General features: G+C 52.4%; 1 protein-coding gene across 1 annotated transcript; it reads left to right on the top strand.

The window, feature by feature from the left end:
* Positions 1-1,367: 1,367 nt before the first annotated feature.
* Positions 1,368-9,268, top strand: PLEKHF1 (pleckstrin homology and FYVE domain containing 1). Its single transcript, XM_068527732.1, has 2 exons — positions 1,368-1,500; positions 7,604-9,268. The coding sequence occupies exon 2, from the start codon at positions 7,618-7,620 to the stop codon at positions 8,455-8,457; it is 840 nt and encodes a 279-aa protein (XP_068383833.1). The 5' UTR covers positions 1,368-1,500; positions 7,604-7,617; the 3' UTR covers positions 8,458-9,268.
* The last annotated feature ends 17,839 nt before the right edge of the window (positions 9,269-27,107 follow it).

Below are 27,107 nucleotides of genomic sequence, written 5' to 3' on the forward strand. Positions count from 1 at the left end.
CCCTGCTCTCTCCTCCCTTGCCCCAGCCCCTTGCCCTGTGGCAATGTGCCCATGTCCCGGCCCCACTCCACTCGGGCTGAGAAAGGCAGATCCCCAGTACCGGGGCCTACCTCACAGCCTCTGCCCACACCACCCAGGAGAGCAGGTCACCCCTGTTCAGCTCATGCCTCCCAGCACCAACCCTTCAGGTCCCAGCCCTGGGCAGAGTCGGAGGTCTGGACCCAGGCACCTGGAGCTGGGTAGGCTCTTCCTCCCGCTGTTGTCTCTTGCCTTGGTCCTGGCCCAGCAGGCACTGCTCTGGACTGAGCCAGCCCCTCTTCACAGTGCCCAGGTCTCCCCTATTTGGCAAGACAAATTCATCCCTGCGACAGACACTTGCTAAACGCTGAACTCAGTTCTCAGCACTGGAGAGAGAGAGGAATGAACAAGATGAATACTGTCCAGCCCACAGGGCTCACAGCCTACCTAGGTGGGGAAGATAATCCATGAACATGTAAACAAGCAACCTAATCAGACGACTTCAGGTTGAGAGAAGTGCTTTGCAAAATAATAATGTTTGAGTTGGATCTAAATGCCAAAAATGCAGCCATGGGAAGATCTGGAGGCACAAAGGAAGTGCAAAGGCCCAGAGGTGAGAACAACCTTGGGGTTTTGAGGAACAGGAAGAAGCTAGTGTGAAATGAAGTGTTGAGAGGAGGCCAGAGGGAGGTTGAGACAGCCCTCGAGGAGTGGTGATGGTGAGGCTTGGACTTTCATTTCATTTCAGTGTTGTTGGGCGGGGGGCGTATATTGGGCCCGGGGAGAAGGGGGACAAAACCTGTTGGTAATGTTGGAGCTGGATGATGGGTACATGGAGTCCATTAAATTAGTCTCTTTCCTTCAATGTATGTTTGAAAGTTTTCACTATAAAAAGTTTAAAACATAAAACAGATAAAATACTGATTTTTCATATTATGATTATCAATCTCTCGATTTCTGAGAGAGGACTATGCCAGCCAGCAGCAGGGAATCCCGCCAGAGTCAGCAGAAGGCACAATAACGCCAAGGCCTCCCTCTCCCTTTCCTGGCTCACAGGCCCCAGTCCGGCGAGTTCAAAGTCTGCTGCCTGGCAAGAACAGCCAGCGTGCAGAGCGCGGCGTCGGAAGGGGAAACCAGGGGGCTTGAGACGGGGTGCCCAGCCCCGGGAGAGAGCTACAAGCGAGCCCCGCCCAGCCCTGGCTCGCATCAGGGGCGCACCGCAACGCACTCAAACTCTGGCCACTCCGCCTGCGCACTTTTCCCGGGAACTTGAGGTTCTGGAGTTGGAATCCAGGCTCCGCCCCCGCCGCGCGCCAGGGCTCCAATTGGCGGAGCTGCCGCTAGGGGCGTGTCGGGGAGAGTTGGAACGCGTCGGCTTGGGCGGTTGGGGTTAGCCCCAGCTGGCAAGAGGAACGGCGCGCGGCCGAGTGCGGTCTGACACGCAGGCTGCCGGGCGGGGCGCGCGGGGCCCCGGCCGAGGAGGTAAGGGTCCCCGGCCGGGCTGCGGCGAGCGAAGCAGGCGGGCTTCCGGCCGGCCGGCCGCCTCCAAGCTCCCCGGGCCGCCTCGACTATATGGCCCCGGGGCTGGGGCGGGGCGGGCGCGCAGCCAGGACTATCTTGGACTCTGGCCGGGAGCAGAGGCACGGAGCCGGGCGCTTATTGCTGGCTGGTCAGGCTGGAGGCGGGGCGGGGGCTGCAGGGGCTCCAGGGATAGCGGGGTGACAACAGGTAAGGGGTCTCCGGGGTGAAAACAGGTTAGGGGTCCCCGGGGTCGAGGCAGGGTCCCCGGTGTATGCGCGACGTGGGAGCGGAAAAGGTCAGGAGGCGCCCGTGGGCGTTGAGCCCTGGGGCAGCAGGGATCTCAGCGCTCCCGCGGTCCGGAGATGGTTCAGGGATTCCTGACTCACGCCGTCGACGGTCCCAGTCTGCGGGGTGTGGAGAAGTGGCCTGAGATAGTTGCCCCAGCGAAGGGGGGGAGGAGAGGGAGGTTGGAAGCGCCTTCCAGGTGACCTAGGTGCTTGCTAGCCTCTCTCGTTTAGGAACCGCCTGGCCCCTGAAGCGTGTGAGTTTGTGACTTTTGGTGGGAGTTGTCAAAGGAAACGGAGCCGGGCTTAATCTCCCATTTCACAGAGGAAGTAACTGAGGCAGGCCCAGAGAGAGGTGGCTGTTCCTTCCCAGCCTGCAGTCACCTGGAATCTCCTTCCCTTTCTCTCTCCCTGAACACCTGAAGAGCTGTGCAGGGGGAGAGTTGTCATCAGCCCCTTTTGCAGGTGGGAAAATGGACGCTTTGAGTCACACTGAAACTGTTTTGTTTGTTTTTTATAAATTTATTTTATTTATTTATTTATTTTTGTTTGCATTGGGTCTTCATTGCTGCACGCGGGCTTCCTGTAGTTGCGGAGAGCTGGCTTCTCATTATGGTGGCTTCTGTTGTTGCAGAGCACGGGCTCTAGGCGCACAGGCTTCAGTAGTTGTGGTTTGTGGGCTCTAGGCGCACAGGCTTCAGTAGTTGTGGTTTGTGGGCTCTAGAGTGCAGGCTTCAGTAGTTGTGGCGCACGGGCTTAGTTGCTCCGCGGCATGTGGGATCTTCCCAGACCAGGGCTCGAACCCGTATCCCTTGCATTGGCAGGCGGATTCTTAACCATTGTGCCACCAGGGAAGTCCCTGCATTATGCATTTGACAGCATGTGGTGGTATAGATCAGGGGTCTGCAAACTTTTTCTGTAAAGCGCCAAATAGTAAATATTTTAGGCTTTGCAAGCCAGTCCCCATTGCATGTGGCTGTTTTCCAATAAATTGTATTTAGAAAAACGGTAGTTGTTCAGACTTGATATAGATTTGCCACTCCTGGTGTAGATCATGTGTGACACCTCGACTGTCAAGCACAGAACCCTGGCCACCCAGTGACGCTTAGGGCATGGCTCACTCACTGAGAGCACCTTTGGCCCAGCTCAGGGGGTGGGATCACTTGAGTTCAGGAAGGCCAGCCCAGGAGCCTGCCCTCCTTCCAAAACCTGCAAGAAAGAGCAGGTCTGTTTACTTCCCTGTTCCCAGACACTGGCCCTTCGGGAGTGTCCACCTTCTGTCAGCATCTGGGGTACCACATGGGGGTCAGCACAGGCTGTCCTGAGGCAGGCGGCCCCAAAAGGAGTGGGCACAGGCTCAGCTCTCTCCTCCCCTGTTCTAAGGGAGGATGGTTCACTTCCCTAGTGAGAACAATAAGAACAGGATTCCCCATCTGCTGGGAGGGGTGGGGGATGGGGAGGTGGGGATGCTGCCTCATTTACCAAGAAAATCTCCAGGGAATTCCCTGGCGGTCCAGTGGTTAAAACTGCGCGCTTCCACTGCAGGGGGTGCGGGTTCGATCCCTGGTGAGGGAAAGAAGCGAGGGGCGCGGTCAAAAAAAAAGAAAAAGAAAATCTCCAGGCCATGTTATAGCAGGTGTGAAGTTCTGGTCGTGGCAGATCTGGTAGGCAGATGTGGGGGAGCCCCCCAGGAGGATGCTGTCTGCCCGGCCCCTCACCCCAGCTGGTACTCGCTGCAGGCCCACGGAGGAGGGGGCACAAGAGCCTTCCCACTACCCCAGTCAGTGTGTGGAGTCAGCTCGGAGCCCAGACCCCTTTCATTGTCACCAGGTACTCCCCACCCTTCCTGCGCCATATTTTGCCGCCAACAGGGCCTGGAGGGGGTCTGTAAACCACTGACTAGGGACAGAGCAGTGTGGGGCATCCTGGGGCCTCCTACAAGGGACGGGGAGACAGTGCTGTGGGCCCTCCCCTGCCCAAAGCTCTCCCCTCCCTGGGCGCTGTTCCTCACTTCCTCCATGGCGCCCACCTGGGTAGCATCTAATCAGAGATGGACCTGGGCAAGTCTGCCTCCAGAGCTCACCCACTGTGGGGGGCACCTGCTCTTCTCTCCACATAAAGTCTGTCTGCTCAGTGCTGAATGTGTTAGGCCTCGGTGTGTGGCTGCAAGATTAGGTTTTCACCCAGTTCTGCCAGGTGGCTGCCAGGTGTGTTGGAGGGAACAAGTGGCGTTCCGTCCTCAGATGTTCATCCTGGCGTGTCCTGCAGCCTGGGCCCTGCTGCTGTGCGGTCAGGGGAGGCCCAGCCTGGTGACCCGCTGCGAGGCCAGTAGAGCCCAGAGCTCTTGACCCAGACATTGTACTGTAATTCTTTTCTTTTTGAGGACCTTGAATTTAGAAAGAGAGAAAGAAAAAGCTCATGTTCCCACTTCCCAGAACTGACTGGTATTGGGATTTTATCACATTTGCTGCTGCCTTTTTTTAAATGAAAGAAATAAAAATTTCTCCTGATTTTGGTTTGTATCTATCTTTTTGTTTTAAAACCATCTTAACTATTTTTAAGCTTACAGTTCAGTAGTGTTAAGTATATTCCTATTGTTTTGAAATATCTCCAGAATTCTCTTCATCTTACAAAACTGAAACTCTGTACCCATTAAATAAAAACTCTCCTCCACCACCACAGCCCCCGCCCGGACCCCGCTCTTCCTCCTCCTCCACCCCCAGCCCTGGTAACCACCTTGCTACTTTCTGTTTCTATGAACTTGACTACTATAGATACATCATATTAGTGGAATCATGCAGTATGTCTTTTGGGGACTTGCTTATTTCAGTTGGCATAATGTCTTCAGTGTCCATCCATGTTGTAGCAAGTGGCAGGATTTCTTTTTAAGGCTGAATAATATTCCATTGTATGTCTTTACCACCTTTTGTTTATCCATTCATCCATCAGTGGACACTTGGGATGCTTCCATTTCTTGGCTATTGTGAATAATGCTGCTATGAACATGGGTGTGCAAATACCACTTGGAGATCCTGCTTTCAATTCTCTTGGATAAATAAAGAGAAGTGGATTGCTGGATCATATGGCAGTTCTATTTTTAATGTTTAGAGGGACCTCCATACTGTTTTCCATAGTGGCTGCACCAGTTTACATTCCCACTAACAGTGCAGGAGGGTTCCAACTTTTCCATGTCCCTACCAACACTTATTTCCTGTTTTTTTGATAGCAGCCATCCTCATGGGCGCGAGGCTCCATCCTATCCATTTTGATTCACAGATATAGTTCTTGGACACTTTTTAAAGGTTGCGTAATTTCTGCATACATGATGTCACACAGACCATTCTGCAGGTTGCTTTTTCCACTCAGCGTTTGGTGTCTGTTGTCGCTCCACGTTGACCCACGTGGATCGGGTGGAGTCACTGTAAGTGCCTACAGTAGCCCATTGTGTGAGTGCACCCAGCTCACCCTTTGTTCTGCCCTTTCCCCTTTGCCAGGCATCTCCGTTGTCGCTGCTGTAGGTCCCAAAGTCACTGCTCTTGGTGTCTCTCCCTCCTTTGCTACACTCTGAGCTCCTCCAGTGGAGCCCTCATCCAGCCCATCCCGGGGCCCAGCACCCAGCCCAGGGGTCCTGGGGGTGGCCTCTGGAATGTTGCCAGACTGTCCACAGCAGGGACGCAGTGACTGGTCCTAGCAGGACAGCCCAGTCACACCCATAATCAGCTAGGTTTGCAACATGCAGCCGAGATCAGCAGCCTAAAAATAGTGGTTCTTACATAAGGTGGTGTGGACAGCACTTAGGATGGCTTGTGGTCTGAAAGGGGCAAGTGGTGTGTGAGTCGGGGCCGAGCACCCCTGTTGTGTAATGCATCCAGCCCCCGCGCTGGCCCCACTTCAGCTTCCCACAGGTAGCCTGACTTACGGAACTGCAGTGTGGTGACCCAGAAACTCTGCGTGTGTGATCATTTGGCCAGGGGTGTGCTGTGTGTGACTGTACACTTGTGCACACATGGTGGTGGCGGCAGCAGCGGCTGTGGGGTCAGCTCTCATCTGCTTCCTCTTCAGAGATAGGAGGTGCTGGCTCCTTCCTCCTGTGGTGGGCCCCAGGGAGCTTTGGTTCATTCATTCACTAGCCACTCACGAAGCACCTACTATGTGCTTGGCACTGTTCCAGGCATTGGGGATACAGCAGTGAACAAGAAAAGGCTCCTGCTGTGATGGAGCTTGGAAGTGGGTGAGGGAAATAGAAAACACGCAAGCAAATGATAGATAGACAAGAAAATATCAGGTCCTGGTAAGTCCTGTGAAGAAAAAGCAAAATAGGGTAACATCCTACAGAAAAGGTTGGCAAACTTTTTCTGTAAAGAGTACATTTTAGGTTCTGTAACCATGTGGTCTCTGTCACAGCTCTCAGCTCTGTTACTGCAGCAGGAAAGCAGCACAGACAATTGTAAATGAATGATGTGGCTGTGTTCCAATAAAACTTCATACACGAAACCAGGCTGTGGGCCAGATTTGACCCTCAGGCCATGGTTTGCAGACCCTGTCCTGGGTAGGGGGAGAAGCTGCCTGAGCTGGGGTTGTCAGAGAGACCCTTTCTGAAAGGGAGATAGCCTTGCTGTCAATTCACTGATGGAGTTGTGTGGTGAGAAGTGGGCAGACTGGGGCCAAGTGTGAGAGAGAAAAATGATGGAGCTTGCTCATGGGTTGAATGGGGGTACAGGAAAGAGGAGATTCAAGGGGGAGTCCTAGATTTGGGGCTTCAACAACTAGGTGAATGGTGGTTTGTTTCTGGAAAAGAAGAGGAGCTGGTGGGAGGTCACAGGGGCAGCTCAGGGGAGAGCTGGGACTGCAGGCTTGCCCTGGGGTCGGCGGTGTTTGGGTGTCCTCAAAGCTGTGAGTCTGGTGAGTCAAAGGGAGTGGGTATGGACAGAGCAGAGGGGGCCCAGGTGAGATCTGGGGCTACCACATGGAGCGCTTGGCAGAGGAGGATAGAGGCCTCCTGCTCCATGGGGGAAGGCTCTGAGCAGCACCATCTCCAGGGGTGCAAGCTCTGGGCTGCCTAGTTACTAACAGAGCCTCAGTTTCCTCCTGTCAAGGGGGGACCTACCTGCTATGGTTGGTGTGAGGACTAAATGAGATAGTCATGCTTGACATGGAAGAAGCACTCAGCAATGGTGCCTGTGATGATGGTGGTGGTGACCACTGGGCTCATGGGCTGAGTGAGTGGGTTGCAGGGTCTATGATGCTTTGTCTTGGTAGACGGGGGAGTCACAGGTTGGGGTTGCAGACACCCCATTGCCTGGCACTCCCCATCCTGGTGCATGCACCTGCACCCTTCCGCCTGGGACAGGCCCAAAGTACTGGGTAGTCAGTGCTCCTGGAAGCCCCTGAAGGGAGTTGGGGCTCAGTATCCTTGCCCCTTGGGTGGATGGTGTTGAGGCCTGTTCTACCCTGTTTTCCAAGGCTCCCCAGGGGCTTGAGCCCCCACTTCTCAGTCACACATCTTTACTGCTGCCTTCCTATCCCGGGGTGGCTTCCATATGTCCCTCACTGCGGGGGGCGGGGGGTCCCCCTTCACCTCCCAGTAACTCCTTGTCTAAGGGTCATTTTCTGGGGCAGCGAGTTTCCTTGGTTGAGTGGCCGTCTGGGCCCGCTGGGTTGCAGTGGGGTAATTAGTGGGTTGTCTGACGGATGGGTTGGTGAGCTGGGGGTTAGGGGGTGGTCTTGACCCACCCCCATGTCTGAGCAAGCTGACGCCTCCTCTGCTGCTCCTCCCACAGCCGAGTGGCCGAAGATGGTGGACTACCTGGCGAACACGGAGATCAACAGCCAGCGCATCGCGGCTGTTGAGAGCTGCTTCGGGGCATCGGGGCAGCCACTGGCCCTGCCGGGCCGAGTGCTGCTGGGCGAGGGCGTCCTGACCAAGGAGTGCCGTAAGAAGGCCAAACCGCGCATCTTCTTCCTCTTCAACGACATCCTGGTGTACGGCAGCATCGTGCTCAACAAGCGCAAGTACCGCAGCCAGCATATCATTCCGCTGGAGGAGGTGACGCTGGAGCTGCTGCCCGAGACCCTGCAGGCCAAGAACCGCTGGATGATCAAGACGGCCAAGAAGTCCTTCGTGGTGTCAGCCGCCTCCGCCACCGAGCGCCAGGAGTGGATCAGCCATATCGAGGAGTGTGTGCGGCGGCAGCTGCTGGCCACGGGCCTCCAGCCCAGCACGGAGCACGCGGCGCCCTGGATCCCCGACAAGGCCACGGACATCTGCATGCGCTGCACGCAGACGCGCTTCTCGGCGCTCACCCGACGGCACCACTGCCGCAAATGCGGCTTTGTGGTCTGTGCCGAGTGCTCCCGCGAGCGCTTCCTCCTGCCGCGCCTCTCGCCCAAGCCCCTGCGCGTCTGCAGCCTCTGCTTCCGCGAGCTGGCCGCCCAGAAGCGGAAGGAGGAGGCAGAGGAGCTGGGCACCGGGTCCGCGGGGCAACCGGCCTACCTGGCCGGCGCCGTCTGCGGAGCGTCCAGTGGAGACGACGATGACTCAGACGAGGACAGGGAGGGCAGTGGGGATGGTGACTGGCCCAGCCGCGTGGAGTTCTACGCCTCGGGAGTCTCCTGGTCGTCCTTCCACAGCTGACCCCGGGTCTGCAGACATGCGGGAGGGCTTCCCTAGTCACTTCGGCATCCAAGCAGATGCCATTGCCGGGGCCCCTGAGAGGGCAGAGTTCCCCAAGCTGCCCAGCACCCTGCAGGGCCCTACCCCACGGGACCCTACCCCACGGGGTGGTGGGCACAGCGGAAGCGGATCCTTTTCTCTGAACCCCCAACGCCTCTTTTTGGATACTGGCGTCCCTCTAGTTCCACTTCAGGTAATTACCTTTTCATTTAGCAAACCCAAAATACTTAGGCCTCTTGGGAACAAATGTCATTTCTCGGCCCTTTGAGCTGTTGATCCAGATGATCCCTTGAATTAGACAACCTCAGGCAGCTTTAGGGACCAGAGAGAAGGTTGCACTGGAGTGAGGTCCCCTCTTTGAGGCCTTGAATCACCAGACCTGGCCCCGCCCCCCTGCAGGAAAGACTGTGGGTCCTGAGAGGCCTCCAGGAAACCAATGCCTGCCCACCTACCTTGCTGATGCCCACCTGCCTGGCTGGCTGGGCCTTGTCACGGCAGGCATGTGGGCTCACCCAGAGCCAGGCAAGAGACTGCCATGCTGTGGGTGTCCGCCAGGCCCAGGAACTGCAGCCTGAGCTCCCCATGGTCCAGAGTGGCCTGCCAAGCCCTCTGGCCCAGTCTCACCTCCCTCCAGGTGTCTGATGCCTCTCAGTCCTGTCCTCATCCCTCCCTGTGCTGGAGAAAGCAGTGTTTTCTGTTAGGACTCTTAATTGCAAGTGACAGAAACCCTACCCAGACTGACTTAATAATAAAAAGAAAGTTTATTGACTCATGTGTTTGCAAAGTCCAGGAGTGTTCTTGCTTCAGACACAGCTCTGTGACTGAGGACTGAAACCATGCTAGGTGGCAAGTGTCAACAACTGTCCACCACTCTGGGCATTCCTGAGAATGCTGGCAGTTCCAGCGGGATCAGATGTTTGCACCACACCATGGTTGATTCCCAGGGACAGAGCCCCGTCCATCCAGGCGCTGTGACTGTAGCCCAGCACCTGCAGCCCTGTTCACTTGGTGTGAGTTATCTAAACAGCCAGACAGCAAGTAAAGGAAACAAGGAGCCACTTATCCAGCTCTCCATGAGCCTTCCAGGTTTAAAGCTCTCCCATGTGGCCTCCTGCTCTGGCCCACCCCCGAGGATGGTGCCGTTGAGTGGGGAAGTCCCAAGTGCAGCAACCTGCCATGCTCAGCTGGTGTGTTGTTGGGGCTGGAGCTTGAATGGCAGCCGCCTGATTCCTGGCCCACACCCGGCCACGGAGTTGTGGTCCTTCAGGACAGTCTCCTGTACCAGTCTTCCCCCCCATCGCCTGGCTGGCCTTGGCCAGAGCCCACTGGGCGGAGTGGGGGTCACTGTCAGAAGTGGTGACTTTGGGGCCAGGAAAGCTGCCCCCAGCCCACACTGCGCAGTGTGTGAAACCCCACCGTCAGCTCCAGTCCCTGGGTGAACAGTTGTCCTCCCGGCCCAGTTCTCAAACGTTCACTTGCAGACAGAACCCTGAGAATCTCCTTCGAATGCTAACTCTGATTCAGCAGGCCAGGTGGGCTCCAAGGGGTGGCAACACTCCAGCCTACTCTTGACAGGAGCCACCCGTGTGAGGGAGGGCGGGAGGGGCAAAGTGTGAGGCACCCAGGGCCTGCCTGTGGCCTAACCCGCAGGGCAGAGGGACTGGGTGGGGAGGGTCAGAGGTGCTTCCAAGAATTGACGAGTCCTTGGCCTCCCTGAACCACACAAACTGGTTCAGGCAGTTCTGCCTGGGCAGAGGGTTCAGGGCAGGCAGGTTACAGGGTGCAGGGCAACTTACTGAGGCCAGATCGGCGTGAAAGCCCAGGCCAGCTAGTCCTATCCCTTCACCCAGGGTTGGTGCCCAGGCAGGGAGTGCCCAGCTCCAGCCACTGGCGTCTTGGTCACTGCCCCACTCCCCTAGAACCTCCCTTGCCCGGTAAACGGGGAGTAGAAGCATCAGGACAGTGTTCCTTTGGACAGAAGAGAGGATTTCCGCACCTGATTCCAGGCACCGGCAGCCTTCTCCACAGCTGCCTGCCAAAGGGGCACAGGGCACAGAACCCAAGGCAGGTGAGGCCATGCCCTCCACACTCGGGCTGGACAGGTGCTGGCTCGGCCCTCAGCCTTCGACCCTCAGACCTGCCTCCCTCACAGCCCTAGCCACCAGGGCTGGGACAGGGCGGCAGCTTCCCTGAGCCCTGAGGCGTTAGGGCCTGTAAGGACCCAAGGGTTCAAGTGGCCAGCAACCTTTGGAGGGCTTTCATTCATGTAGACTCACTCACTGCTGTATGCTGCATCATGGACTGGGGACACGGCCTGAGTGAGATGCACAAGTTCTCAGCTCTCAAGGAATGTACAGCCTAGCACAAGAGGCACAGAAGTGGGTGGCGTCGGGCCTGTCATGGGCTGTGATGGGGGCATGGCCTTGAGCATGGCGGGGCGCGGGAGGAGGGCAGCACTCCTCCAATAGTGAGAATGAGTGAGTGAGGCCAGTTGGGGAGATGGCGTTCCAGACTCCAGACGGGGAACAGCAAGTGCAAAGGCCCCGAGGAGGGGAGGAGCCTATGTGTTCTGGAGCAGCCTGGCTGGACTGAGGCCAGAGAGGTGGTGGGGGCAGGTGGGATGCACCGGGAGCCACTGGAGCCTTAGCAGGGCGGCAGGGCTGCTGTTTGCTTTCAGGAGCTTGCCCTGGTGTCTGTGTGCAGATGGCAGAGGCGGGAGAATGGCCGTGAAGCCTCCTGCTCCCCCTGGGATCCCCAAGGGGTGGCCTAGGCTTCGCTAAGGCCACATCTGCCTACCACGATAGATGGCGGAAGGCAAGCCTTGGCTGCCCTCAACTTATCCCAAAGGGCTGGCCCCTGCCCTGTTCTGCAAGACGCTCTGATGACAGCAGATGGAGCCCTCGGAAGCAAAGTAAAAGCGCTGGGCGGAATGTTTGCGCTGGGCCAGCGTGTGAGGTGGAGCAGTGATCAGGCCCCTGACCACCGAAGCACAGAGGGGAATGTGTCGGAGGAGTCAGGACCTCCTGAAAGGGAAGATGCGGGCCCAGGAGGGGAAGGCGCTGCCTCGGGAGACCCCATCTCTGACTCCTTACGGGTCTGTTTCCCTTCAGAGACAACCTCGTCAGCCTGGCTTGGGTCGAGAGTCAGGCCAGGTCCTGACTCCACCCCCGTCACGCACAACACCCCACCCTACTCCCCCATTCCCCACACCGGCTGTTCTTAGCAGTAGCCTGCTGCCCAGCCAGGCCGCACGGGTCTGCGCTTTCCTCCCCCACCTACCCAACGGCACGTGTTGTCCAAGACTCTGGAGTTGCCCTCAGTCAGGGCCACGTGGCTGGCCCTTGCCCTTGGCCACCATGCTGTCCCCACACGTGGAGGAAGTCAGGAGTTCTCAGGCTGAATCAATGCCTGGCTGTCTGTGGATGTTCCCTTTCCCCCAGGACGATGCTTAAGGTCTGGCAGCAGGGCTGGGTCTGCTGGGCCTGCGTCTAGGTCCTCTCAATCCCTCCTGAGGCTTCACTTGCAAGGCCTGGTAAGGGCACGAGAACCAACTGTCCTGCCAGCCAAGTGCTCCTGTTCACCAGCCAGGAATCTTCCCCCTCAGCTGGGCGTTGACTCCACGGCCCTGCCAGAGGCTAAGCCTGCTAACAGGCTTTGGACGCTGGGAGGGGCCTGCCTTGCCCCTCCTTCTCAGAGCTGCAGATGGACGAGGGTCTGAGGACCAGGCCCAGGCGTTTGAGGGGCACTGTGGAGCCCCTACCACCTTAGCACTGCCTGAGGCACCCTTGCTGGAATCAGCCCAGACGGAAGTCTGAAGTCGCTCCAGGTGGAAAGTCAACTCACAACGGCGACCTCAGGGCATCTGGGGACTGACTGACAGGCAGGCCTCCCTTTAGAGTTTAGCCCACTCCCAGGCAGGGGTGCTATGTTCCTACAGGACTCAGCTATTAGGGGAGGCCTCCTCAGGCCTCCTCCAACAGTTTTGTCTGTTGGGGTTTTTAGATGCTGAGTTTTCTTAAATAGGGCCCACTGCATGTGTGCTGATAACATTTGGGTGCTTTCTGCCACAGGCAGGCAAGGGATTCACAGGACCCAAGGAATCTTATCCCTCCTGGATGATGATGATGGTGGGTAGTGGTGCTGATGGGAGCTGTGGCTGCCACTTACTGAGAGCCATCTGTGCACTGGTCCCAGAGAGGCAGACCCAGGTCACACAAGGCCATCCTAAGGCCCTCAGCACAGCTGTTTGATCAGGGAGGGCTTCCTGGAGGAGGTGGTGTTTGGTTGAGCCTCAGAGGAGGGCAGGACTTTATCATAGAGGGTGGGAGTCTGGGAGTCTGGGTCTTTTTGTTAACCATCCCCTCCTGTCCCTGGCATTAATTTGTTGACTGAATAAATGAATCAAGTAAGAAATAGGCTGGGGGCACTGGGGCAGAGGGGATGACAAGGAAACGGGAATTGGGCCTCACTCTTGGAGCCCCCAGTCAAGGCACTGGATGAGAACCCTGGCCTCCATCTGGAGGGTTGGAGACCAGCCCCTCCCCCAAGACACTGATTGTTGCCCTCTCAGGCAGGGCAGGAAGTACCCATCCACCCCCACCCACTCAGGCAGAGCTTTCTGGAAAGGTGTCATCACACCTGTTTGCAGGGGTCCAGTGGCTCCCTCGGGGATGGCATCCAGGTTGTCATCAGAGGATTTCTGGTGGCCTGGCCTCTTTCCTGCCCCAGCCTGTTCTCTGGGACACGGCCACAGAGAGGCTGCCAGGGGGGTCAGGGCCACTCTCGGGCTCAGCCACTGGGCAGGGTGAGAGTGGGTGCGAGGCTGACCCAGTTCTCAGCCAGGACCCAGGGTCTCTCAGGCCACAATTGCAAAGCAAGGCAGCCGCTTCCTCTGCCCTGGGCCTGCAGGAAGTGGCCTTCTTGAGGGCTGTGGGCAGGGGAGGGGCCGCCTCTGTGTCTGGGGCTTTTCGCACCTGGCTGGCAGGCTCTGGGCTGCCTGAAGCCTCCCTCCTCAGTGCTCACCGCCTGGCCCGTGCCTCTTTCTGTGCCCAGGCCTGCAACTGTGACGGGGCCCCTGCCCTCCACCTAGGTGCCCTGCTTCAGCCCTGAGCAGACTCAGTGGGACCTGTGCTCAGAGTGCAGAATGTGGGGTGGGGGCCAGAGGTGGGGGAGAGGGGTCTGCCTCACTAAGACCAACAGAGCCAGGCTCTGGGCTTCTCTGGGCTACCTGCTATCTCTGTGCTCACCATTCCACCTCTGCCCATGAACTTAGCCCTCCTGTGAACGCCAGTGCAGCTGCCACCTCCACTCTGCTGCCTTCCTGGGATGCCCCAGGTCAGCATGGCTGTCCCATTTATGCTCCCAGAGCACCTGCAGCCCTGCTCCAGCTTCCCCACCCTCTGTCCTCCCGGAGGTGCCTGAGTGGGCCTGTGCCCATCAAAGCTGGCCCTCAAGTCTGAGCCACTCAAGGGCAGGGGGCAGCTCAGTCATCATTCATCTGTGGCCCCCACAGCTCCCAGCACAGGCCCAGTGCCCTTGGCCATTCCACAGATGCTTCTCTTCTAGGGGGAGGTAGCCTTGTGACTTCCCCTAGCTCCCGGGGGCCATTGGCAAGATGCTGGGTTCACAAGGACAGCCCCTGCGGTCACAACTGCCCCCATCGGCTTGGCCTAACCTGCTTGTCTGGCCTGCATTGGCGCCTGCACTCAGGCCTTCTAGCCAGACACTGGGGTGTCTTCTGGCCCTTCCCTTGCCTGTCCCCCACCCTTTTGCCCTTCCAGGCCACCCAGGTCCGAACTGAGGGAGTCTGTGGTGCACTGAAGCACCGAAGGAGCTTCCTTAGGGCCTTGGAGGGAGCAGTTCACACAAGGCCATGGCGCTGGATGTGGACCAGGCTGGGCGCCCCCGTCCCCAACACAGACACCTCCAGCCCCTCTCGGCCTGCCTCCTCCTTTTCCCCTCCTGGACTCCCCATCTCAAAGCCTCAGACTGGCTTTGGATGAGTCTAGAAGGGAGGAACAGACAGTGAGGGCGCAGGAAGGAGAGGAGAGTGAGGCCCACGGGAGGCCCTTGGGGCTCCTCCCCGCCCCCTTCACAGGCCCCCAGGGCAGGCGTGTCCCCGACACTCGCGAGTCAGGGTCAGTGCCGCACGAGAAGCAGTGGCCAGATCCCATCTCCTGCTGGCTGCTCTCCACACCACAGAGCCCAGCTCTGACCGGAATGTTCCAACACTAAAGACAGAAAGGCAGGCGGGCAGGCGGGGGTGGGGGGGACAGAGGGAGGGCAGGCTGAGCCAGACGTTTCTGGGCAAAAACAAGAGGAAATTTCAGTCCTTGGAACGTCAGCTTAGGGATCCTGCCAGACATTCTGACCCCAAAGAACAGGCTTTCCAGAGACCGGTTCCTGCCCACCGTGGCTCCCAAGCAGGGAGGGGTGGGAGTGGGGGCCTGGGGCTAGCCATCCTTGCCACCCATTCTTTCTCAGTACAGAGGGTCCTCTGGCTGCCCACAGCAATGCCCAGGGCTGAGGAAATCAGGGTCCCAGGATTCTGGCACACACACACACACACACACACACACACACACACACACACATACACAAACTTTATGTAGTTTGTAAATTACCAACATTCTAAAATGCCAAAATGCCTTCCTTTGTATCTCAACCAAGGCTCCTGGGGTCCCCACCCCCCAGTCAGGAAGTGGAAGAACCCGTCAGCCTTGGTCTAAGACCAGCCACTAGCTGACAATTTCTTTCCCCAAGACCTGAGCTGGAGTAGAAGTCAGAGTTGAAGCAAAGGCACTCAGTGAGAGGGAGGGGGCCTGGGGGGCCACAGCGGAGGCAGGGCTCAGGGGGCCCAGCACTGAGTGGGGCTGGTGTGCAGATCGTCACCCCAGGACAGGCCCAGGATCCCCGTGCCCTTTCTGTTCTGCACTCATGCTGTGTCCTCACCTGGAAACACCACTTTGCTTACTGCTCCCTACCCCCTGCCGCTAGAGCGAGTTCACGGGGTGGTGGGAGCCCGTGGCTTACCTGAGTGCATGTTCCTCCCTCGGGCGGTCACACTCTGGTATTCCCTGGTGTGAAATAATACAAAAAATATATATTCGTCTCTGCCCCCCAGTTCCTGGCACAGAGCTCCTAAAACCTTTGTAATTTCCCAAGTGATAAGAGCACTAGGAACATTTCTGACACAGAGCTCCTAAATCCCCTGGAATTTCCTGCGTGAGAGCAGTGTCTCTTTTTCTAATGAAGCAACACTTGTAGAAAGACTCAGCCATGATTAGAAGCTTGGAACTTGTAGTCCCCCCCACCTCCACCAACCACCCAGACGGGGAGAGATTGAGTTAATGATCAATCATGATGAAAGCTCCGTAAAAATCCCACAAGCGCAGCGTTGGGAGAGCTTCCAGGCTGGTGAACACATGGAGGTGCTGGGAGGGTGGTGCACCCGGAGTGGGCACCCAAGCTCCACATCCCTTCCCACTCATCTCTTCATCTGGCTGTTCATCTGTATTCCTTATTATATCCTTTATAACAAACAAGTAAACAAGTATTTCCCTGAGTTCTGTGAGCTGTTCTAGCAAATTATCAAACCCAAGGAGGGGGGTCACAGGAACCCTGATTTACAGCCAGTCTGTCGGATGTACAGGTGACAACCTAGGACTTGGGATTGGCATCTGAACCGGGGGCAGTCTTATGGGACTAAGCCCTTAACACCAGTTAGTGCCAGAATGGAATTGAATTATAGGACATCCAGTCGGTGTCACAGAGAATTGCTTGGTGCAGGGAGGGGCGGGTGGGATGAACCCCCGCACATCTGGTATCAGAAGTGCTGCGAGTGTGGTACTAACATGAGAGAAAATGAGATCACGGAGTGTTTTTCCCACGCCCCTGGGGAAGCCCTCTTCCTTACCTTTAGCCACATGTTTTGCTGCAGCTGACTCACCCACACCCTGGCTCTAGAAATGGGCACAGGACACAGGTCCGGACAACCAGTGCAACCGTGGGACTGAGTGAGGGGACCTACTGAGAGCTGCGAGGGTCCACAGCCACTTCCTCCACCTGCGCAGAGAGAGGAGTGGTCCTGAGTCATGTGACGGGGGTCTCAGCCCAGCTCTCAGGGCAAAGGACCAAGGAGTCTAGGGAAAGGGACCAGGTGAGGGTCTTGGGGCCCATATTCACACCCAGAATGAGGCCGTTGCCAAGACACTGTGCAGATTTCAATTCAGTTAGGGAGAAATCCACCCAATGATGAACAGCTCCAAGATATGAAAAAAGAACATTCACAGTGATTGTTTCCTTTATTCAAGTCAAAAACAATGCGACATCTCACTCAGGCAGTCTGTCTCACAAGCTGATTATCACATGAGTGGAGGAACAAACCTAATTCAGATGAAAATCTGATTTGGGGAAACAAAGCCTGCCCAGCCCTCCTCAAGTTAGGAGAGCACTGATGCAGAGAGACCAAGTTCTTCAAGGATATACTTTGTGGAAGCACCCGTGTCCTCCAGGATTAGGTCCTAGGTATTTCGGCACATCGACCTCCTCTCCAAAGGTCAAGTAGTGAGCAGGTAGGAAAATCAACAGGTCTTCAGAGCATTACAAGGATGAAATTAGCACAGGGTCGGATATAAGACAGAGCAGTCATCTGTCTGGGTTACCACTCTGGGACTTTTGTTTTCTTTCTTTTCTTTCTTCCTTCCTTTCTTTCTCTCTCTCTCTCTTTCTTTCTTTCGTTCTTTCTTTCTTTTTCTTTCTTTCCTTCTTTCTTTCTTCCTTCCTTCCTTCCTTTCTTTCTTTCGTTCTTTCTTTCTTCCTTCCTTCCTCCCTTCCTCCCTCCCTTCCTTCCTCCCTTCCTTCCTCTCTTTCTCTCTCTTTCTCTTTCTTTTTTCTTTCTTTCTTCCTTCCTTTCTTTCTTTATTTCTTCCTTCCTTCCTTTCTTTCTTTCTTCCTTCCTTCCTCCCTTCCTCGCTCCCTTCCTTCCTCCCTTCCTTCCTCTCTCTTTCTCCCTCTCTCTTTCTCTCTTTTCTTTCTTTCCTTCTTTCCTTTCTTCCTTCCTTCCTTCCTCTCTCTCTTTCTCTCTCTCTTTCCCTTTCTTCCTTCCTTCCTTTCTTCCTTTTCCTTTCTTCCTTTCTTCCTTTCCTTCTTTCCTTCTCTCCTTCTCTTTCTTTCTTTCTTTCCTTCTTTTTCTTTTTTCTTCCTTCCTTCCTTCCCTTCCTTCCTTCCTTCTTCCTTTCTTCCTTTCTTCCTTCCTTCCTTCCTTTCTTCCTTTCTTTCTCTCTTTCTCTCTTTCTCTCTATCAAGGTCTAACCTGCATTCAGAAAAGTGCACAAACTTCAAGTGTGCAGCTCAGTGAGACTTTGCACACTCTCACACACACCTATAAGCACCACCCAGATCAAGATATAGAGCATCTCCAGCACCCAGAAGGCTCCCTCAGACCCTCCCAAGCAGTACCTGCCTCCAAGGGTAACTGATGTTCTGCTTTCTGTCACCACAGATTTTTTCCTATTTTTTTAAACTTCATATTGATGAAATAAAATTCATACTTTATGGCAAGACCAGAAAAATTTAAACATAAAATTTTTCTCTGCCCATTTGGGCCTCCTCCCTTTAGTGTGTGTTGTGCATCTGCATTAACCAGACCTCCTTAGGAGATAACATTCCTCCTTAATCTCATCAAGGGTCACAACTCTTTAGGCCATAACCTTCTTTCTTAATCTTGCAAGGGGCCATGATGACCCATGACCCACTACTCGCTTTGTACTCAGAGATCTGGATTGTGTAAACTGTCAACAATACGTCATTTAATACACAGCCCTTTGTCTCAAAAACTTATGTAACTGTGCTTTGATCTCTAACAAGTGGAACAGTTCTTGGAGCTTTCTGAGAGGCTGTTCCTGGGTTATAATCCTCAGTCTGGTTCGAATAAAATTTTCTGTTTCTTTCTTAGATCGACTGATTAACTTTTCTTCGACAACATGAATAGAATCACACTGTATGTCTCCTTTTGTTCAGGTTTCTTTGCTCAGCACTGTGTCTGTGAGATTCCCCTCTGTCTCTGTGGGTGATGTGGTTGTTGTTTTTCATCGTAGTAGAGTATTCGACTCTGGGAACCCTCCACAATTGTTTATTCATTCTGTCGCCAGGCATTTGGGTTGTTTGCAGTTGGGGTTACGATGAATGAGGGTTCACGACCAATCTTCTAGATGTCTGCTGGTGGACGTAAGCCCTCATTTCTCTTAGGCACGTAACTAGGAGTGGAGTTGCTGGGCCATAGGAGAGATGTATACACGGCTTTAGCAGATGGTACCCAGCAGTTCTCGGCAGGAGGCAAACCAATTGGCATCCCCACCGGCAGTAGGTGAGGGCTCCAGTCGTCCCACGTTCTCACCAGCAGTTGGTGTTGTCTGTCTTTCCCACTGCTGTCATTCTGGAAGGCTACTTGGCACGTAGGCCTCAGACACTGTGCTGATGTTGAAGCCAGCCTCACCAGGCACACGGGAGGCTGCCTTTTCTCTCGCACTTGGGTGGAGTGGATGTGTGAGATGGAGATGGTGTGGGAATTAGGCCTGGCCCGCAAGAAGCAGTCAGCCTGCATATGGGATGCAAAATGAAATGGGAGAAAACCTGCCTGCTAGCTTTTAAATTTTTGTTTATTCATTCAACAAATTGATTGAGTACCTGCAAGCACTGGGAATATAGCTGTGACCAAATCAGACAAAAATCCCTCCCCTCCTGGAGCTCACACTATAGTGAAGAGAGACAGGCAAATACAATTTTTTAAAGTATGTTATACTCTCTCTATCTCAGGTGTCTTTTCCAGCACTAGGGTGATTTCCAACCAAGAGGGACCACACTATTTGGAAATGCTCATGCCTGTCCCTTGTCAGTTCAGCTCTGCTGATGTGCTTTTTCTTTTGTTTTCTGAAAAGATTATCTCAACACTCTTCTTGATATAGATGGTCTCTATATCATCTGGGAAAAAAAGTCCATAAGGGAGTAAATTTGTAGGTATCGAGTGCTGTAGATGATAACAAGGCAGGGTAGGGGACAGTGAGGGCTGGACAGCCACAGTTTCAGATCCAGTGGCCAGGCAGGGCTTCACTGAAAAGGTGGATTTAAGTTAAGACCTGAAGGAAACGAGGCAGATATTCGGGAGAGGGAAGAAACAAGTGCAAATGCCTTGGGGTGGGAAGGTCCCTGCCCTGGTCCAGGAGCATGGAGGAGGCCAGTGTGGCTGGGGCAGAGCCAGTGGCCGGAGATGAAGAGATGAAGGAGATGAGGGGTAAGGGGGAGGGAGGTGAAGTAGGGGCCTGGAGGCACTGTAAAGGCTCTGGTTTTTCTCTGGAGTCAGACAATGGGAGTCATGGGAAGGCTTTCAGCTGAGAAGTGGCACAAACTGACTCATCTTTTAGCAGGATCACTGGCTGCCATGAGCTTGACTAAGAGGGCCAGGAGGGCAGCTGGGAGATCACCGAGGAGGGAGAGATGATGGTGGCATGGACCAGGGCCCAAGTGGATGTGCTGAGAAGAGATTAAATTACGGATCTACTTGAAGGAAGAACCAACAGAATTTACTAATGGGATGGATATAGAATGTGAGAGAAAGAAAGACGTCAAAGCAACTGGAGGCGTACAGCCCCTTGTTTCTGAGATCCAGAAGGCTGAAGGAGGAGCTGCTTGTTATTGTTGTTGCTTGTGTGTTGTGGGTTTTTTGAGGAGTGGGGAGTATGGTATCAGGAACTCAGTTTTGGGATGTAAAGTTGGGAAGATTGAGCGGGCAGTTGTACTTAAGGGACTGGAGTTCAGCAAGAAAGTCTGAGCTGACAAACACACTTGGGAATCTTCAGTGAGTGAGCAGGCTGTGCACAGGATGAGAGCCCCAGGGGGGTGCTGTAGATAGAAAAGAGAAGGGGTGAGCCCAGACGTGGCAGCAATGTAAGTGTCCATCGATGGATGAATGGATAAAGCTGTGGTGTACATATACAATGAAATACTAGTCAGCCACGAAAAAGAGTGAAATCTTGCCATTTGCAACAACATAGATGGACCATGAGGATAATATAAGTGAAAAAAGATGGAAGGTGAAAGAAAAAAAAATCATATGGTATGATCTCACTCATATATGGAATCTAAAAACAAAAACCAAAAAAAAACCCCACAAGACCCCCAAAACAAATGAACAAACAAAAAAACAAAAACAAACTCATAGACACAGAGAACAGACTCGTGATGACCAGAGGGGAAGGGAGTTGGGAGGATGGGCAAAATGGGTGAAGGGGGTCAAGTGTAAGGTGATGGATGGTAACTAGACTTTTGGTGATGACCACTTTGTAATGAACACAGATGTTGAATTATAGTGTTGTACACCTGAAACTTATATAATGTTATATACCAATTTTACCTCAGTAAAAAGACAGAGGGAGCGATAGTGAGAGGCCCGTGTACCGCGATGAAGAGTGGCCCCCACTTGCCGCAACTAGAGAAAGCCCTCGCACAGAAACGAAGACCCAACATAGCCAAAAATAAATAAATAAAAATAAATTTAAAAAAAAAAGTAAAAAGCTTGAGATATAATTTACATACCATACAACTCACCCATTTAAAGTGTACAATTCAATGGCTTAAAAAAAAAAAAAAAGAGAGAGGGAGGGAGAGAGAGAGAGAGGAGGGGTCAAGCAATGAACCTTGGACATTTCAGTGTTTACAAGTCAGGACTGGAGGTGGAAGCAGCAAAGATCAAGAAAGAGCAGCCGGGGAGGCCGAAGGAAACCAGGAGAGCACAGGGTCGGGGAGGCCAAGTGGAGAGGGGTGGTCAACTGGGCCAAATGCTGCCCACGGGTCGGGTAAGATGAGGACTGAGAATGACCACTGGGTTTAGTAACATGGAGGACAGTGACCTTGACAGGAGATCATTTAGTGGAGTAGTAGGAGCAGATGCCTGCCAGAAGGGGAAGAGACAAACTGGTGACAGTGAGTGTGGAAAACTCCTGTGAGGAATTCCACTGCAAAGAGAAAGAGAGAAATGGGGTGGCGGCTAGAGGGGGCAGCAGTGCCAAAGAGAGTTTTTTTAAACAGCTTTATTGAGATATAATTCACATCGCATAAAATCCACCCTCCCTCTTTAAAGTATACAGTTCAGTAGTTTTTAGTATATTCACCAGATTGTGCAACCATCTCCATTATCTAGTGTCAGAACATTTTTGTCACCCTGAAGAGAAACCCCATGTCCGTGAGCAGCCATTCCTCCTCTCCCCAAGCCCCTGGCAGTCACTGATCTACTTTCTGTCTCTACGGATTTGCCTATTCTGGACATTTCATATAAATGGAATCATAGAATATGTGGTATTTTGTGACTGGCTCTTTCACTTAGCATATTTTCAAAGTTCATCCATGTTGTAGCATGTATCAGTATATACATAATATAATTCTTCTTTATTGCCGAATAATATTCCACTCTATGTTATATACAATGTATATGCCACGTTTTGTTCATCCATTCACCAAGTGATGAACATTTGGGTTGTTAACACTTTATGGCTATTATAAAAAATACTGCTAATAAACATTCGTATACAAGTTTTTGTGTGGCCATATGTTTTCAATTCTCTTGGGTATATACCTAGGAGTGGAATTGCTGGATCATAGGATAACTCTATGTTTAATATTTTGAGGAACTGTCGAACTGTTTTCCAAAGTGACTGCACCATTTCACATTCCCAACAGCAACATACAAATGTTCCCATTTCTTCCCAATCTCATCAACATTTGTTATTGTCTTTTTTATTTTTGCCATCTGAATAGTGGAGAAGTGGTATCTCATTGTGGTTTTGATGACTAATGATGTTGAACATCTTCTCACGTGCTTATTGGCCATGAATATCTTCTTTGGAGAAATGTCTGTTCAAATCCTTTACCCATTTTTAAATTGGATTATTTGTCTTTTTATTGTTGAGTTGTGAGAGTTCTTTATATATTCTAGATAGTAGTCCCTTATCAGATACATGATTTGCAATTATTTTCTCCCATTCTGTGGATTGCTTTTTCACTTTCTTGATGGTGTCCTTTGAAGCATGAAAGTTTTTAATCTTAATGAAGTCCCATTTATCTATTTTTTCTTTTGTCACTTATGATTTTGTGTCTTATCTAAGAACCCATTGCCTAATCCAAGGTCATAAAGAGTTATTCCTATGTTTTCATCTTAGAGTTTCATAGTTTTAGCTCCTACATTTAGGTGTATGATCCATTTTGAGTTAATGTTTTACATGTTATAAGGTAGGGGGTCATCCAACTTCATTTTTTTATGTGTTGTTCCAGAACCATTTGTTGAAAGGACAATTATTCCCCACTGAATTTTCCTGGTACCCTTGCTGAAATTTTTGTTGTTTTTTTAATATGGGAGAAATCATGCACATGTTCACGCTGATGGGACAGATCTGTGCAGCTGGGGACGTGGCAATGAGGGGTAAGGAGGAGAATGACTGCAGCAGTGCCCTCAGGAGGGAGGGGGTGGGATCTGGTGTCCAGTGGAGGGGCTGGCCTGAGTCAAGAACAAGGGCGGTTCCTAATACCAGGAGGAAAGATGGGCACAGATGTAGGGAGTGAACATTCTCTTCCGGTTAATTCTTTTTCTCAGGGAACGAAGGTCATGACCTGAGGGAAGACACAGGAGGAAGGGTTGGGAGCTGAGGAGAGGAGAGGCAGTGGGAGAGGAAGTGAACTAGGAAAACACAGCGGTGCTGAGTGAGACCAGTCATTGTGGGCAGGTGTTTTCTTTAGCCACATTCAGCTCAGCAGGTGCAGGCAGAGAGGGGGTAGAGATTAAGGGGTGCCATCCTCCAAGGCCTCTGAGGGCCACCTGTGCCTGGGACAGAAGGACAAGGCTGGTTCTTAGTGGCTGCGGATGTTCATCCAGGGGGGTCTTCACCCACACACCAGGTCGAGTTGTCATCTCAAGGCAGGGAGAAAATGCTGTTGCCCCTAAATCAGGTTAGAGAACAGGGATCTGGGAGGTCCCCAGTAAGCCTCCCCCTCCCAGCTTCCCACCTGCCGCAGTCTGCTCAGGCTGCCATAACAAAGCGCTGCAGACTCGCAGCCTAACCATGGACATGTATCGCTCGCAGTTGTGGAGGCTGGAAGTCCAAGATCAGGGTGCCGGCATGGCTGGGTTCTGGTGAGGGCTCTTGGCTTGCAAACGGCCCTCTCCTCCCTGTCTTCACATGGCAGAGAGGGAGAGAGAGAGAGAGAGAGAGAGAGAGAGGAGAGAGAGAGGGAGCTCTCTGGTGTTTCTTCTCACAAGGGCACTAATCCCATCGTGGGGATGGGGGTCCCCACACCATGGCCTCAACTAACTCTAATTACCTTCCAAAGGCTCCATCTCCAAATGCCGTCACATTGGGCGTTAGGGCTTCTGCATATGAATTTGGGGGAGAAACAATTCAGTCCATAGCACCATCCAACCTGATCTTGACCTCTAACAAGGACCACAAACAAGCCCAGATGCTGAACTTCAGAACAGAGAAGGGACAGAAAGAGGTTCCTGGCCCTTAGAGGGACATGTCTGTATCACTGGCAACCCAAGGGGAAAAGAAAAATCTTTCATCTTTATGTTTTCTATTATGTATCTTACAGAGTGGTGATGCCTGACGTGGTAGCCACTGGCCACACGTGGCTTGACACGTGGCTAGTCAGATTTGAGATGTGCTATAATTGTGACATATACACTGAGTTTCGAAGAGATAATGTAAAAATTTGGAAAATATCTCAATAATCTTTTCTATTGATTACGTGTTGAAATGATAATATATGTTGGCTATATTGGGTTAAAGTATACTACTAAATTTATTTTTTACTTTTAAAAACTGAGGTTACTAGAAAATCTAAAATTGTGTTTGTGGCTTGTATTATATTTGTATTGGACAGAACTTAGAGGGAAGACTCTGTATCCAAACAGCTCCCAGCATGGCTGGCCCTCCTGCCTTGGTCAGGGGGCACATGTAACACCCCTCAGGGCTGTGCTTTGGAACCTTGCGCTGCAGTGGGACCTCGCCTCTGTGGGGGCAGGCTTGTGAGGACGCTGCTCGTGAGGTGGCCTTGAACAGTTCCTGGGAGAAGCAGCCCCAGGGAGCTGGGGACCAGGCTGGTTCTTGCCTAGTTTGCGGATAGGTAAGAAATTCACATTTTAAAACACTAGAATCCCCTCAGGCACAAGATGCCCACACTCTGAGATTCTCATCCACCTGTGCCGCTTCCCCTGAGCCACACCCTTGAGGCATTGGAAGCCCTTGGGGTCACCAGCACTGGTTACAGCTTGTCTTTTTCTTTATTCCCCCCAAGCACATAAGTATGAAGTTGCTGTAAGGCAAATAATGCGCATGGAGCGATTCCACTGACTTTCATACACCCATCCCCATTTACTACTTATTAAAATTGGCGTTAGTATTCCATTATATTGCCCACATACACAGTTTAACTATTTCCCTGTTGTTCAACATCGGAATTGTTTCCCTTTTTTCCTGCCATCATAAACAGCAGTGCTATGAATATCTTTATCTTTTTTCTGTTTGAATTATTTTATTGTAATGTTTTCCCTGAAGTGAAATTGGTTGGCTGGAAAGTATATACAATTTTATGGTTCCCGTGACTTTTTTCCTTTAAATCACTCTCCCAAAAGGCTGTATCACTATGTATTTTCTCCAGTGGAGTGTATGTATGTGTATACATTGGTTTCCCACAGCCCTGCCAGCTCTGGGTTTGATCATGTGTATTCATTAGTACTAATTAATTGGTGTGTAACAGATAACTCCTAGATATTATCCTTTCATTTGTTTCACTGCAAATGAGAACGAGTAAAGTCCTCCTCTTAAGACCCACAAAAATTAAATAGCCTCCACCTCAATAATTTAGAAAAACATTTTTTAACTTCCTCCATTTGCCAGCATTTGGGGTACCTTAGCAGCCCCGAGGCTGCGATGCAGCCGGCCAGGCCCAAGCTTTGCCTCCTGACCCGCTGTCATCATAATGGTCCGAGATGCCACCTCCAGCGAATAAAGCCATTTATCTCCTCCCAACAAACTGAAAATACATCAGACAGTCCTTCTTCCCTGTGTGGTTTAGATGAATCCTGGCATTGCTTAACTGCCATATGTTGACTGTTCAGGACTGAGAAACATTCTGGTTTATATGCAAAAAGGTTGCAGCAGACATGGCTGATGTTCTGTTCATGGCTTATTAAAACCTCAGGAAGGCCCCAGCCCCCTCCCAAGGGGAACTCACAAAACAGCATATCCTTGTGGAGCCACATCCTGGCCTGGCTGGAGACTCAGAGAAGGCTCGACAGGCCCGGCTCAGAGGGAAGAAGAGAAAGGATGCACCCGCTTGCCCACTAGATGGCACCTCTCAATGAGTAACGGGGAGAGGACCCTTCCTCCACACCCTGAGCCCCAGTCCTCCCGCATTGCAACACACCCCGGTGTCTACTTCCAAAACACAGAAAAATAGAAAAGTTCATTCTAGCTAAAAATACACCATCTGCCTGGAAAGATCTCGCTCGGCACTGTCACGTCAACACCCGAAGCAGGTTAATAACCGGCCCGGAGCAGAAGGTTTCTTTGTATAATTACTGGGTCCCCCACCAAGGCTTCCTCCTTGGCTGCCTCCCTACGCTGCAGCTGCTGGCACTCCCCTGCTGCTTCCTGGCCACAAGCCGCCACCGCCCCGCCAGCCCTCTGCTCAGGCCAGGGCCCCCTCACTCTCTGCTAGGCCTGGGCCATGGGGGCCCGGGGGCTCTCAGCACCGCCTGGGTAGGTGGCCGCCAGGAGGTCACCCTGGCCTTGTCAACCCCACTCATAATCCAAAGATAAATGACTCAAACCAAGATGTCAGTAATCACCCATCAAATTAACAGAGCTTTAAGACACTCTCATTCTATTTCTTGGTGAGGATGTGATGAGATGTGCACCCCCAAAACCTGTTGCTGGGAGAGCAAATGATTGATACCGCCCCTCTGGAAAGAGTTTTGACCGAATAGAACAACAGTCTTAAAAAATATTACATACTTTTTAATCCAGCAATTTCACGTTGAGGAATCTATCTTACAGACTATCTATCATAATCGAAAATATGAACAGAATATGCACACAAAAATGTTCACAAAAATGCAGCACTATAATAGTAAAAACCTAAAAAAGACACTACAGCAGGTATGTATATATGGTTTAGTGCAGTGGAATATTATAAAGCCATTACACATGTTTACAAGAGATTTCAAAATACATCACAAATGTTATTTAATGTTAATTGGTAAGAGTGTTCAAAAAGGTCTAAACACTAAAGATGCAAATATGTTAGAAATACACATACATAGCATTAAAAGGTTTGCACAAAATATGCCAAATTTGTTAACAGTGGTTTTCTAGGTGGTGACACTTTTTTTTTTTTTTTTTTTGGCTGCGCTGGGTCTTAGTTATGGCACGCGGGATCTTTCGTTGCAGTGCGTGGGCTCTTCGTTGTGGCATGCGGGCTTCTCTCTAGCTGTGGTGCACAGGCTTCTCTCTAGTTGTGGCGTGTGGGTTTTCTCTCTTTCTAGTTGTGGCATGCAGACTCCA

The sequence above is a fragment of the Eschrichtius robustus genome, chromosome 19 (genome assembly GCF_028021215.1).
Source record: "Eschrichtius robustus isolate mEscRob2 chromosome 19, mEscRob2.pri, whole genome shotgun sequence".
Classification (NCBI taxonomy): domain Eukaryota; kingdom Metazoa; phylum Chordata; class Mammalia; order Artiodactyla; family Eschrichtiidae; genus Eschrichtius; species Eschrichtius robustus.

Coding starts and splice junctions, on each gene's coding strand:
- PLEKHF1 (XM_068527732.1), top strand. CDS start 7,618: ATGGTGGACTACCTGGCGAACACGGAGATCAACAGCCAGCGCATCGCG.